The 14,280-nt window shown below is 40.0% G+C and overlaps 1 protein-coding gene across 2 annotated transcripts; it reads left to right on the forward strand.

Annotated features, from left to right (window-relative positions):
* Positions 1 to 677: 677 nt before the first annotated feature.
* On the forward strand, positions 678 to 14,191 carry pdcd10a (programmed cell death 10a). Of its 2 annotated transcripts, none has more exons than XM_034097161.2 (8): positions 678 to 778; positions 5,044 to 5,222; positions 9,070 to 9,123; positions 10,039 to 10,156; positions 10,673 to 10,799; positions 12,661 to 12,739; positions 12,840 to 12,922; positions 13,393 to 14,191. In XM_034097161.2, the coding sequence occupies exons 2-8, from the start codon at positions 5,133 to 5,135 to the stop codon at positions 13,472 to 13,474; spliced, it is 633 nt and encodes a 210-aa protein (XP_033953052.1). In that variant the 5' UTR covers positions 678 to 778; positions 5,044 to 5,132; the 3' UTR covers positions 13,475 to 14,191. The 2 variants fall into 2 exon arrangements, with proteins under 2 accessions (XP_033953052.1, XP_033953051.1); XM_034097160.2 differs by having other exon boundaries at positions 714 to 1,001.
* The last annotated feature ends 89 nt before the right edge of the window (positions 14,192 to 14,280 follow it).

Consider the following 14,280-nt stretch of genomic DNA (forward strand, 5'->3'; position numbering starts at 1 on the left):
GAGTATGAACGTGAAACGAAATAGTTCCTTGTTCCTGTTTCCGTCTTTGCTTTAGCGAACGATCAATAGTTTGCTCTTATCTTTTAAATAGTTGCTAAAGTCTAAAGGTACCTTCCATTTCTTCGTTGTTATATAAATGTGTAGAAAAATCATTAGATTTTTATCAATTGCTCATTTCATTTCACATACCTCAATTTCTATGGATTCTAGCTAGGCCTAACATGTCCCTTCTACAACGGTTAGCCTAGTTTGTTTTGAGAAAATAAGCAGTTATATTGTTAAATTAATAAAGTTCGAAAAGGTTTTTAAGAATTCCCGTTAATATGTAAAAACCGAGGAGTTTTGATGTAGAGTTTAAAGCTGGAAGTAGTTGACATGGGAAGATAACTATCTTGTCCCACAGTGCGGCAGTTAATTTCGGGTCGTTCTTGCTATTTTTACTCCAAATAAATACACCACCCTATCGAGGACAGAGAGCCTTGTTGTTCGCTTTTTTAGGAAGTGGAAAAGGTAGTGCGTAGCTATGTCAACGCAACATCTGGTTAAAACACCCCACCTGTACACACTTTAGGGATTTGTAGTCTTTTTTGGTGACCGTTACAACGGCAACCGACGCAGCAGACTCGCCGAAAGAACTACAAACGGCCGACTCTGCGATACCAACTGACAGCTCGCGACACCGCCTACCCCGGCTCTCGCTGCAGCTTTGTCAGGCAGAAAACTTCCTGAATGAGACACAAACCACAACAAGAAGAGGGGAGATTGAAACAACGAATCAGTAATTTATTCTTATATATATTTCTGTACATTTCCGTTATTTTATCACAGACATTAGCTAGCTAGGTTAGCTAACCACGGTATTGATCACCTGTTCTTATCCGAACGGCTAATCTCATGTTAACGCTACCTGGCTGTAAATATTATTAGCTTTTTAACATCACCTACAGCCTACATTGGCACGCTGCTTGTCTTCTCTTCATTAAAAATACATCTAAAAACAGGTAAGTGTCTTGCTCTCTCAGTCAGCGACATGTTTATTTATTTACCTGTTAGTTAAACTGACAAACGTGTGGGGGTAAATAGGAGTTGTTTAGTAGTTAAGGTGGTGATGAGGCACTTTACCTGTGCTTAACGTATAATGGGAACCGCGGTGCATTCTGGGTCGTCGCAGCTGTCAATATTTATCAGCATTTATATATTTGGTGTACAGTGGTGTAAAGTAACTAAGTAGATGTACTCAAGTAATGTAGTGATTCTAGTGAAGTGCCATTTTGAGAGACTTTACTGGAGTATTTCAATGTGTTGCTGCTCTGTACTTCTACCCCACTACAAATCAGAATTAATTCATCTACTTCAAATCCACTAAATGTATGTAATACATTGACTTACTTTGTGGATTTGTATAAATGATATGAAATATAATCAACACTAAAATAATCTTTAGTTACACCTGGAGTAACATTCACAAGCTACCCTGCAGCATACAAAGTAATTAACAGCTTTGATAAACACATTAATGCATCAACAATTATGATCAAAACATATTCAATTATTGTGAAATGGACCAATACTTTAAGTATATTTTGATGCTAATACTTTTGTACTTTTACTTGTAACAGAGTATCTACACTCTGGTACTTCTTTTACTTAAAGGTCACCTATCATGCTATTTTTAGGCAATAGCATAGGTCTCAGATATATAAAAATATATAAAAAACATGTCTATGAAGTGTTTTGCTCAAAATACCAAACAGATCACCCATTTTAGCCATGCCTCACATCCCTCTATTTCACTTCCTGTTTCAAACGTGCTGATTTGTGGTATAAAGCTTTAAAAAAATAATAAAAAAGGAGGGGGCTGAGCGCAGCTACTGTCTAAACTAAATACTGCCGTGAAACGCCATATCATGGATTATCAAGGATTCTCTCTGAAACAGTCTGGAGCTCAAAGGCTTTCTCTCTTGCCGGTTATACCACAAGATGAGTTCCTTTTTATTTCCTGCTTCTTCACACACATGCTCTCCAGTACAGGTTAGCTTTGAGTGTTAGCGATGCTAATGTAAACATGCACCGACCATATTACGTCCAAAACAGTCGGGCATTGTTTCTGATAGCAACGTTTCTGCTAGGGCCGTTGGTGTAAAGCCAGCCTACATTTCAGATATTACGTCATATCGGATACAAATCTGGATCAGCTCCATTGTAGCCCCGTTTTTAGAGATGTGGGTACGGAGGAAAAGAGAGAGGGTTTTATTTTCTGGTGCTGCGTGAGTTCCCCGACGCACCGGGGACACATATTTACGTATAAATGACATCAAAACGTTTGTGGGATCTAAGATTATGAATGAAAGATGTGATGTATATTTAATGTGTATTTTTCAACGTTATTTGATCAGCTATGATATTGGTGGTCTTACATGAACACATTACTATTCATCTTAAAGCACCCGGCCCAACTTAGATGCAATATATTATAATTAAATATGATAATATTTATAAAAATTGTCCAAGATTAGCACTGATTTATCTGGTTTCAGCAAACATATTCAGTAATGTAGACTAACTTGTATTTTTACTGTTTTGTTGTACGGGAAAAAATGACACAATAGCTGAACTGAAGGTTTGAGGACATTTGCATTTATATAATATTACATATTACAATGTATTGATGTCTTAGTGAAATTGAGTCTTGAGATGGGGTTATGTCTTATATTTGTAAACTTTGAAGGTACTTATTTCCTGAATCGTGCTTTATTCCAGTTTATCTACCACTCTCATACTGTATAGGTTTAACTGCAGGAAAAGGGATGAGGTCAGAAAGTGAAAGAGCCATTTAATATAGGTGTATTATTATTTATGGTAAATATTTATGTTTGGTGAGACAGTTACATATTCTTTGAATTTAACTTTTATAATCTTGATTTAAAATGATACTGTTTTTGTATTGTTTTTTTTGTTTACGACCCAGTTCCATACGCTTCGTACGTGAAATCTCTTCAGCTTATTAACCACAGGCCTCTTACCACAAATACATACAAAAACAGTTCAGTTCAAACGAGGGAACCAGAAGTAGTAAAATGCTAACTCATTCCCGGGTTTAAGGACTCATTCCTGCACCACTCTATTCATATTAGCAAACACTGCCATTCTGGACCTGTTTTTTAACCCTTTACTTTGTTTAATAGTGGTTAGTGTGTTGCAGTGTCTCTGTGTAAGAAATTAGAATAATGTTAGGACATTCTCCACAGTTAATAACTTGTTAGCTGGTTAGCACTTTCATCTTTGAGTTAACAAACAACATCTTTTGGTTGAACAGTTTAGTTGTCTCTCTTTTTCCCAGGGTGTCATCTTTTTATTCTTCCCTTATCCCGTAGAATTGTGGGGAACATAACAATTGGGCAAAATGAAACGCCTCAATTAAATGAGTTCAAGGGAGGACTATACATTCACTGACAGGTCTTCACATGGTTTCTTCAAGACGCACTTTTTATATAAGCTACAGTCATTCCCTACCTTCCATTAAATGATCACACACCTGTTGTATAATGAATAGAAATAATAATAGTCTTATATTTAAGTGCCATGCAAAAATGCAAAACGGCCTAATAAAATGAGGATATTATAGATATTTTTCTCTGAATTTAACCAATGGGATTCACTGTTTCATCATGCCAAAATGTAGTCATAAAAATGCCTCGGTTCTATATTTATCACTGACATTTTATTGCAGCAGTATAATTGGATAGGGTGTACCTTATTCAGGTATGACTCATGCCAGTTTTGTCACCATTGCACCCGGTGGAACAGTAAAGCTCGCAGCCCTCGGCGATGTGGCTGTTATGTGATGATCATGTCAGTGACTAAAAGGCTTTCTGGGAAGCGGTGAACGTCACATTTTATGACATCTAATCGAAAATAATAAAGCTGGCGTTGGAATTATTACCAAATGGATTGTTTGAATGTATTCCATCTTTGACTAAGAAGATTTTCTGTCCCCCATGTTCAATGCAGAAACATTTAGACACAACTAAATTGATTTGTAATTGTAATCATGGAGAGATGGATGATATGACGGATCTTAAAAACCTAAAGAAAGCATCTTAACTTCCCCCTGGTGGCTGGCTGCAGTACAAATCTGACCATTTTAAGTTCTTATGATGGATTTTCAGTTATTGTGTTTTCGGATTAGTTGGTTTTAATGTGTTATTGAAGGCCATGGGGTATTCATACTTAACAGCCGAAGGATTGGGAACGGTACAATGGAGGTGGTGTAGCTTAACGAATCATAACTGTCACAAGGCTGTGTCATAAAACCACGGTTGCTAACAAGTCACAAAATAAGACTAACAAATGTCACCACGCTGGACATTAGCCACCTTGAGCTTAGCGGTGGTGACGTGAAGTCATGCTAGCACGATGTGGTTCCTTTATAGCCTAATGTTAGCTTTTTACTTCTGGTGATTGCATTTACACTTAAAAAATCACAAAGTGGTGTTAATATGTGGAGATTATCCTACTGAACAAAACGTTCTGCAATATACTGAAATCAAAAGGAAAAATCCCATTGCTTTTTGTCGAGGGAGCCTTTCCGATGAGGACTTCGGTCCTACAAAAGCTTCAGTTTACAGACAAATAGTCATCACTCTTTTATGGTAACTTTTTGTACATCTTGCCAGCCAAAAAGCTACCGTGGTGCTAATCTAGCTGCTAAAAGGCTCACGCTAGCAAGATGTAGCAATGCTAGTCGTAATGTGTACGGGCCCAGAAATCCCCCTGATCACAACTGCATAAACCCTGGCTCAAAGTGACGTCAAAATATCAAGATGGCCGCTCCCATATTCAGAATAATTTGGTTTTCTCTTTTTGAGCAGAGGTCGAGGCACGTCGTCCATCTTTGTATACAGCCCATCATTGTAACCATGGGACAGTTTTTGAAACCTTTTATTTGATGAAATCCCATACTCTTGTCCACTGCACCCGCCACCATTCATCTCTCCCTGCAGCTTGTTTACCTGCCCTTGTGTTCCTTTTCATCTCCTTCAGGTTCTTGTCAGCCTCCTTGAGCGATTGAATGAGGTGAAACTGGCAACAGTGGACAACCGCGCACACAAAGGGCCATCGATCAGTCAAGGATGATCATGGAAGACATGAAGAATGAAGCCGACGCTGCCTCGATAGTTTCTATGGCTGTGTACACTGTGATGTTCCCCGTCTTTAACCAGGTAAAGCATGCAGAGTTTCAGTTAAAAGGAAATAAAGGCATTTTGATTAGACTTGTGGTAAATACTCATGTGGAGTAGAGGAGGTTGTGATGTGTGTGTGTTGAAATGCTGCGAGGTTAATTCTAAATGGGATTCTATTCAACATTCTTCTGCTGTGTTTACTTCCTGTCTATCTTCTTCTGCTGTTCCCCTTAGTGTTTACTTCCTGTCTGTCTTGTACTGCTGATTTCTCTGACATCCAGCACTGTCTATTCACTTCCTATATACTGTTGTGCCATTTTCTTGTTGATGTTCTCTTTTTCTTATCTTTGAAATATCTCAACAGCTATTGGATGATTTGTTCCCCTGAGTATGAATTATGAAAGCTTTGCTTATCATACAATCTGCTTCTGTTCCACTTTGTTGTTAGTGCTAATCAGCTAATGTTAGTATGAGAACATGCTAAACAAAGATAGTCAACGTTATACAAGCTAAACCTTAGCATGTTAACTGATGTTGTTGCTGATTGTTCCCAGTCTAAGTACAGCCTACAAGTTTAACATGACAATAAGGAGATGGTAAGCAAGTCCTGTTTTCAATTTTCTAGCTAAATATTCAAAATGATGTACAAATATACTTGAAACATGGCACAAATACAGGTATTCATACAACACAAAAGGCGCAAAAGTTACATAAAAAGGGACAAGATAATAAACAGACCATACTCCTAGTGACAGCAAACACTTAAAGTGGACCTATCATGCTATTTTTAGGCAATAGCATAGGTCTCAGATATGTACAAATATGTAAAAAACATGTCTATTAAGTGTTTTGCTCAAAATACCAAACAGATCACCCATTCTAGCCATGCCTCATATCCCTCTATTTCACTTCCTGTTTCAAAAGTGCTGATTTGGGGATAAAGCTTTTTTAAAAAAAAATTAAAAAAAAGGAGGGGGCTGAGCTCATGCGGGACCCGGCAGCTACTGTCTAAACTAAATACTGCGGTGATGAAACGCCATATCATGGATTATCAAGGATCTGAAACAGTATGGAGCTCAAAGGCTTTCTCTCTTGCCGGTTATACCACAAGGTGGGCTGCTCGATTATGGCAAAAATCATAATCTCGATTATTTGGGTCAATAATTGTAATTGCGATTATTCATTGACTTTGAAAACATCCATTTATTGGAGGAAAAAAATGTGAACAGTATGTTTTTAACAGTTGATTACCCTGAACTTTAAGTATAATAAAAAAATTATCGTTTTATTTCGATTACGTTGTTTTCGTAATCGTTGCAAGCCATAATCGTAATCGCGATTAAAATACAATTAATTGAGCAGCCCTACCAGTTCCTTTTTATTTCCTGCTTCTTCACACACATGCTCTGTGCAGTACAGGTTAGCTCTGAGTGTTAGCGATGCTAACCATACTGACCATATTACGTCCAAAACAGTCGGGCATTGTTTCTGATAGCAACGTTTCTGATTGGGCCGTTGGTGTAAAGCCAGCCCACATTTCCGATATTACGTCACATCGGACGCAAATCTGGATCAGCTCCGTTGTAGCCCCGTTTTTAGAGATTTGGGTACGGAGGAAAAGAGAGAGGGTTTTATTTTCTGACGCTGCGTGAGTTCCCCGACACACCGGGGACACATAGTTATGTATAAAAGACATCAAAAAGTGCATTTTGCATGATAGGAGACCTTTAAAACAAAAACAATTAGCTGTATTTATCAAATGGATAACATACCAATGTGATTTGAAAACAATTTGACTCAATTCCATTTACAATTTGTTTCTCTGTACCACAAAGAGAATAGTGTTTACATATTGCTAAACACTATTCATTTGGCATACATTTTCTGAGGAGGCGCTGGAGGCCAATTTCTCTCTTATTTATTGTCTGTCTACACAAATAAAGACATAGAAAGAAAACGTTCAAACAGCAGTTTCCCCAAATGATATCCAAAGGCATTCTGTCAGCTTTCATCTGAAGTCTTTACTTTTATTTTTATATTTCAGTCAGACTACTCACGTGTTCCTTAATATGTTTATTAGAAGCAGCATATAGTTTGAGTTTGGCGTCTCGGCTCGGGCCTCATCACTCCACAGATTTACAAAGAACATTGAGTGATGATTAGATAACTATCCCCCGAGCCTACAGGTGGAAGCTGGGGTGGTGGGGGGGCAGGCGAGCAGCAGCAACATGAAACACAGCGGCAGGAACATGAACGCAGCAATAGCAAGTGAACACAGCAGCAATAGCAAGTGAACACAGCAGCAGCAGCAGCAGCATGAGCGAGGCAGAGGCAGGAAGACCTGGCAGCTTCAATAGAGCGGCATGGTTAGGAGAATGCGTTGGTTGGTTGTAAGAGTGTTAATGTATGATTGGTGCTCGAGTTGACTGAACTAGCTCACAGGCTTCGCCCCATTTTTTTTTTTTTTAGGAGGAATAAAATACTCGAAAGCCATTTATGTGAAGTGTCAGAAGAATGAAACAGGCTTGAATTTTAAACCATTATTCTTTCCAATGTGTTAATACTGCAGTTATTTTTATTGGCGAAAATGAAGCTTTTTAATTTGTGAAGAGATTTTAAAATGTTGGCTTTATAGTCTATGAATCTGTGGCTTTCAGTGAGCATTTGTTACCTCTCTTTTATGTTATTTCATCAGATTTGAGGTCGACATGTCTTTGTTTCTTTATATTTTGTGAGGTGTAGTTCAGAAAAAGTTTCAGAAATTGTGATTCATTCACACGATTAATTCAAGTCCTGACAGGCTCTGTAATACCACAATATCAGCCCAGAGGAATGACAAAGACTTTTCTGCAGATGGACGGACTCAACACGGCTTTACACGATACAATAACACACTGTCCTGTGTGTGTGTGTGTGTGTGTGTGTGTGTGTGGTGTGTGTGTGTGTGTGTGTGTGTGTGTGGTGTGTGTGTGTGTGTGTGTGTGTGTGTGTGTTGTGTGTGTGTGTGTGTGTGTGTGTGTGTGTGTGTGTGTGTGTGTGTGTGTGTGTGTGTGTGTGTGTGTGTGTGTGTGTGTGTGTGTGTGTGTGTGTGTGTGTGTGTGTGTGTGTGTGTGTGTGGTGTGTGTGTGTGTGTGTGTGTGAGTGATAATAATTATAATTATTAGATTGGATAATAATTATCAACAATGCAACTTAGCTGCCGTCATTTCAGTGGACAAGCAGAGTTAAGAAGCCGGATACAGAGGTCTGGTAAGCAAACAATTGCATTATAGTATAGGCTACATAGTGTTTTGGTAATTGTGGGGTCTAGGCTTTCTGAATATCAAACTTTAATTTGCCATATTTAGACAATACATACATTTTTGAAGCTTGGAAAGACTGAGTGACAACTTTAGCAATCACCGCCGCCTCTCACTAAAAAACGTGAAGGATATCATTGGAAAGCTTAGAATTTCCTCTTTCCAATGGTGTTTACAACTCAAATGTATTTAGGGGTCAGAGTGACTAAAAGCATGTCACATAGACATAACCAGTCAAACCTCCAAAAGGTTTTATTTAACTTTCCCCTTTAGCTCACTAACTTGAAAAGAATGAAATATATAAATCAGATTATCTTCTGCTCGAAGTTCTCATTCAATGTTTCCAATTTCTATGCTGGCATTTCCATTTCTTAAAACATATTTGGCAACCCATCAAAGTTCAGAGGAGTTGGTCTCTTGGAAGGCGTTCAGCCATGGAGGATTAACGGATCCAAGGAGAGTAGTGAAAATAAGGGAGGGTAGTGACTGAGAGAGGTACACAGGACCCCTGTGTACAAGTACCCTGCTGAGTGTGTGTGTGGTTTTGCTACTGGCTTATGATTGTGTCTGTGTATTACTACTTGCAGTTGGAGAAAGTCAACTTATCAGCAGCACAGACCTTGAGAGCAGCCATTATAAAGGTAAAAACATAAGCTTTATTTTGTTTGAAATGAACAAACTTTTAAAACCTATAGCTCATGCCCTCACCTACGGTGGCCGACCGATGCAAATGTGTTACAATGGCCCAAAAATATTTTCCAAAACACAAATGAAGAAACATCCTGTGCATCTCGAGCCGGTTTCTCAAACTTACCTACCCCACCTTTAAGTGTTTTAACGGCTTATTTTAAATGTGGGGTAGGTAATTCACTCCAGAAACACTTTTTGTTATATTCCATGGAATGCTCTTAACATCCCGATAGCAATGAATATATGAAATGCTTTGACAACAAATACATAAACAAAAGTCATCTGTGGAAGCCGTGACGCTGTAAAAAGCACGACCAATCATCTGAGCCGGCCGGCTAAAGTAACTGGATGGTCTACCTGCCTGTCAGCCTTCCATCTGGGCACAAACTTATCTCGTTCCCTCATTGGTCATGTGCGCGTTCGTGTGTGTTGGAGGAGGGGCTCTGTAAGGAAGTGTACTTTTAAAATCTAGCGCACTCGAGCTGGTTTCTCCATTCTTACCTACCCTACCTTTTAACAATGTGATCGGATGATTCCTTCTGATTTTATTTCAGATCTGCTGTAAGCGAGCTACAATTATGAAACAGACTAACTCTGCCAACAGTGACAGTTGGACAACTTTATAATCCCCGAATGTCAACAAGTGCTCCGATCCCAGCTGTGTGCCGTTCTTATTATACATCCATGCTGTGTGCGTCACTTTTTAGTGTCCCCGTTTCCGTTGTGTTTTGAATTGTTTCGGGCGCGTTTTGCACCTGTCGGCCACCGTACTTAACCTCCCTTGTACATGTTGCACTATTGACTTTCTGTTTATTTGTACAGAGGACTGAGATAACGTTCACACCTGTGTGTTTGTGTTTCTCAAGGCAGAGAAGGAGAGCCCAGGTGTAACACAGGATATTGTTCTGAAAATACTGGAGAAGAAGAACATAAAAATCGACTACCATGAGTCTCTGCTTCGTATGGCTGCAGACGATGTGGAAGGTAGGATGCATAGTGAACGGAGGGTGCAATATAATGCGTCACATCACAACATTCACAAAACTGACTGTTGCTCAAGGACAGTTCAAAACGCTGCAGAATGATTACCAATTCAGCCCCGTTTCTATTCCTGTTATTCCCTGCCTTTGTTCCATGAGCTCAGTCCTCCACTGGGGGGCGCTGTTTCCCCACAAATCAACTGCTCTCCGTGTTCTTAAATGTTCCATCGTCTGTAATTGATGTCTTTGTGCCGTGAACAGTGATTGATGGCAGTAATGAATTCACACGTACACACACGCACACACACTTTGGATGAATTTTAAATGTACCTCCTGCATGGCACAGCTTTAATCCAACTGTCACTTTAAAGTGTGCACACAATTGTGTAATACATTTGATACATTTTCACTGTTATTAATTGCTTTGTTTCAATGTGCCCTGCAGCTATGTGCAGCTGTGTTGATGTCGATGAGGACGAGTGTGTGATCTGTGTTTTTTTCATTTCCTTGATGTTTCCAGAGTTCATGATTGACAGGCGGGAGCCGGAGTTTCAGGAGCTGAACGAGAGGGCCCGAGCTCTGAAACACATCCTCAGCACTATTCCTGATGAGATCAATGACAGAGTAGGCTTCCTACAGACCATCAAGTAAGACAGCTCAGTGTGTGTCAATCTAAAAGCTTTCGCTCTTGTATTAGTTCTGTACATTTCCAGAAATTGCCTCAAAAGGACTTCAAATCGTTTTTTTTGTATCAGTTAAAAGAAAGATTGTGATGAAACAAGTAATTGCATATAAGCACAGACATAAAAAATGCTTTATTTCTTTGTGTAGTGAATTTTGGAAGAGACACAATTGAATGCAAAGTCAAAGGAAAGACGTGAGTGGGCGTTAAAATAGATGCAAGTGCTCTTTCTGTGCAGCGTAATGGGACTAAGAAGATATGAAAATCTTTCAATAGAGTTGGGCTCAGTCGAAACAAAAATAACACACATTACGGCTAACATCAACTGTTGGGAGTGAACGGTCCAGGGTTCCTATATGTGATTACAATTCACCCTCAAAACTGATGTTTGATTTTGGGGCTTTCCCTTTCCTGTCGTGTGTTATTTAGGTTTTAATGAATTCCCACCCAAAAACTAGTCACTGGTCACACACTGACATCCATGGAGCCCAGAGGAGTAGAGAAGAGCTGCTGCAGCTTCCTCAGCCTGTTGTGCCTGATTAGTGAATGGGAGGTTGCACCTGGAGGGAGACAATCACGGGGAGAGGGGGAGAGACATGGCACGTAAAACGGTCTCAAACATGGGAGTTCATATGTAACCTTGGAAACAGCGGCATGACAAACTAATGTAGATGCAAAAGGTTTATCTGGAGCTTTTAGATCTATCTCAGTCTTCATCAACCAATGAAAAGGGCTACACTGCTGTCACATGACCTGAAGTTAAACACATACAAATGTAAACATGCAACAAAATGTATGTCTGTTTTGAAAGAGTGGTGAAAAAACTATAAGGCGCACGCACGCACGCGCACACGCGCACACACACAGCTACTTAAGAGTGAAAGACGTTTCATTTCCTTGGCCCACTTTGCCATTATTTCTGATCGAATTCAATACTCTTAGTGAGTCACTGCTTAAGTAACTTACCCAGCGGAGAGCTTAGAAATGAATTCAATTAAAAAGAAATGCTGAAAAATTACTGTTACGAAATGGCAGATTTCAAGTGCTTTCAAGGGGACAAAAAGTTGAAGGAGAAAGCGAAGAAACAGTGGAAGAAACAGGAAACAACACTCAGTACTTTGGGTGAATTTCTGAAGCAATTGAGAGTCAGGACTCGGAGAGAGACACGAGGAGAGCTGGAGCTTTGATGGCAAACACTGACGGTTTATTTGGAGCTTCGGCCGGAGAATTCACCAGACATGTCACGGGCCACGAGTTCACCACACGGTTGAGATGCCACAATCAATTCTGAAGAACTCTTCTGCAGCTCCAGGTTTTAATACCTAATCAAATGATTCCCTAACAAGTATACCGTACTTTTCGGACTATAAGCCGCGACTTTTTTCCCCATTTTTTTTGTACAGCTAACGGCCACTAGGGAACCTCCTAAATCTATGGATTGTACAGGTAAAATTAACCACCTTTAACTCTATGGGCTCTATGACCGGTCCGCGCCCGCCACCTTTAAGCGGCGGGCTCCAGCAGGAAAAGCTGGAGGCAGGAAAAGAGTGAAACAGGTAGCGCGCCAAAGTAAAGGTGGAACCGAGAGACAGAACGAGAGCAAGACAGACGGACAATTTAGCTGCTGCGGCTCATATGCAAGTGCGCTTTATAGTCCGAAAAGTACGGTAGTTGGTTTTCATAAGACTGACTGGAGATTGGCATTCCCTCTGAATAGAAGGGAACTTTTTGAATGCACAAAAACACAACACACTACAGGAAAGGGAAAACTCCCGAAAAGCATGGTCAGTCCTCTTTAACCTACACTTTGTTTGTGTCATCCGCAGAGACATCGCCAGTGCCATAAAGGAGCTGCTAGACACAGTTAATACCGTCTTCAGGAAATACCAGTATCAGAATAGACGGGTAAGTAGGAGGATACATGAAAAAGACAACATTAGTTTGACTCAAATGTCGTGTTTGTGGGATAAGTGCAGCTGAAAGGCTCTCTGTATTTATTGTTTAGGTGCTGGAACAGCAGAAGAAAGAGTTTGTGAAATACTCCAAGAGCTTCAGTGTCACGCTGAAAACCTACTTCAGAGACGGAAAGTATGAACCCGTTTCCTTTTTCTGCCTATTCACACACTCGTTCTGCCTTTTTACGACACATTTAATAGCTTTTATAGCAGCACACACACTTTCTCTCACACACACACACACACACACACACACACACACACACACACACACACACACACACACACACACACACACACACACACACACACACACACACACACACACACACACACACACACACACACACACACACACACACACACACACACACACTCTGTCACCATCATGTAAATGGTTTGTCGTTTGATCGCAGTCCATCAAATCCACCATTGCTGAATAATTCCCTTGACCCATTTCCCGTGGATTCACTCTGAAGCCTGACATCCTCTCCGTTTCCCCCCCGCCAGAGTGTTTCCTGGATCAATCCTAATATTGTTGCCATGGTTTCTCTGCTCTGATTGACACGTGTGTCCTTGTGTCTCTGTCACGCTTGTTTCCAGAGTGATAAACGTGTTTGTCAGCGCCAACCGGCTCACGCACCAGACCAACATGATCCTGCAGGCCTTCAAGACGTCGGTGTAGCGGCGCTGGAACACACACACACACACACACACACACACACACACACACACACACACACACACACACACACACACACACACACACACACACACACACACACACACACACACACACACACACACACACACACACACACACACACACACATACACATCTTTATTAGAGAACAGGTAACATGAGGCTTTGTAATTTGTAAAGAGTTTTATTATTTCTGGCCGTATAATTTATAGTTCTGCGGCTTTGGGGGGAGGTCAGGTAGTTTGAGGTTCAAAGGAAATCAGGTTGACGGTAATTGTCCGTGATTTCGAACTCTCTTTTATGTTGTTCTTTTATCAAGATCTTGAGTCGATATTTCTTCATATATATATTAGCCTCTCTGTTCAGTGCTGTGCAAAATAAAGTTTAGGAAAGAACAATCATTTCCATTGTGCTGTGTCTTAAAAAGCAAAATGAAACCCTTACACATTCCCTCATTTCTGCACTTTAACTCTCATTGTATTGTTTATTCTTCTGTTGTAAAACTCCATTCCTGTGTTCATTGAGGAATATAATGTTGATGCCTGTAAATGGTTGTATCATGTACTTTCAGCATTCATCATATTGAACTTATATCTGTCAAGAAACCAAAACCTGGAGAAACATTCAGGATGTTTCCAATGTTTGCTTTTTGTGTCCTGTAATATTCACCCAGTGCATCATAAACACAACCTCAACTCACCCGCTGGCCTGTCTTTCTTTTTACTTTAGTTACACACATATTAGTTCTCTGTCTATCAACTAGAAAATAACTCATGGCGTTTTTAATG

This window comes from Pseudochaenichthys georgianus, chromosome 13 (genome assembly GCF_902827115.2).
Source record: "Pseudochaenichthys georgianus chromosome 13, fPseGeo1.2, whole genome shotgun sequence".
NCBI lineage: Eukaryota > Metazoa > Chordata > Actinopteri > Perciformes > Channichthyidae > Pseudochaenichthys > Pseudochaenichthys georgianus.

Excerpts from the sequence above, each read along its gene's own strand:
- pdcd10a (XM_034097161.2), top strand. The coding sequence starts at position 5,133 with ATGATCATGGAAGACATGAAGAATGAAGCCGACGCTGCCTCGATAGTT. Across the intron at positions 9,124-10,038 it reads TGAGAGCAGCCATTATAAAG|GCAGAGAAGGAGAGCCCAGG; the intron begins GTAAAAACATAA and ends GTGTTTCTCAAG. Across the intron at positions 12,923-13,392 it reads ACCTACTTCAGAGACGGAAA|AGTGATAAACGTGTTTGTCA; the intron begins GTATGAACCCGT and ends GCTTGTTTCCAG.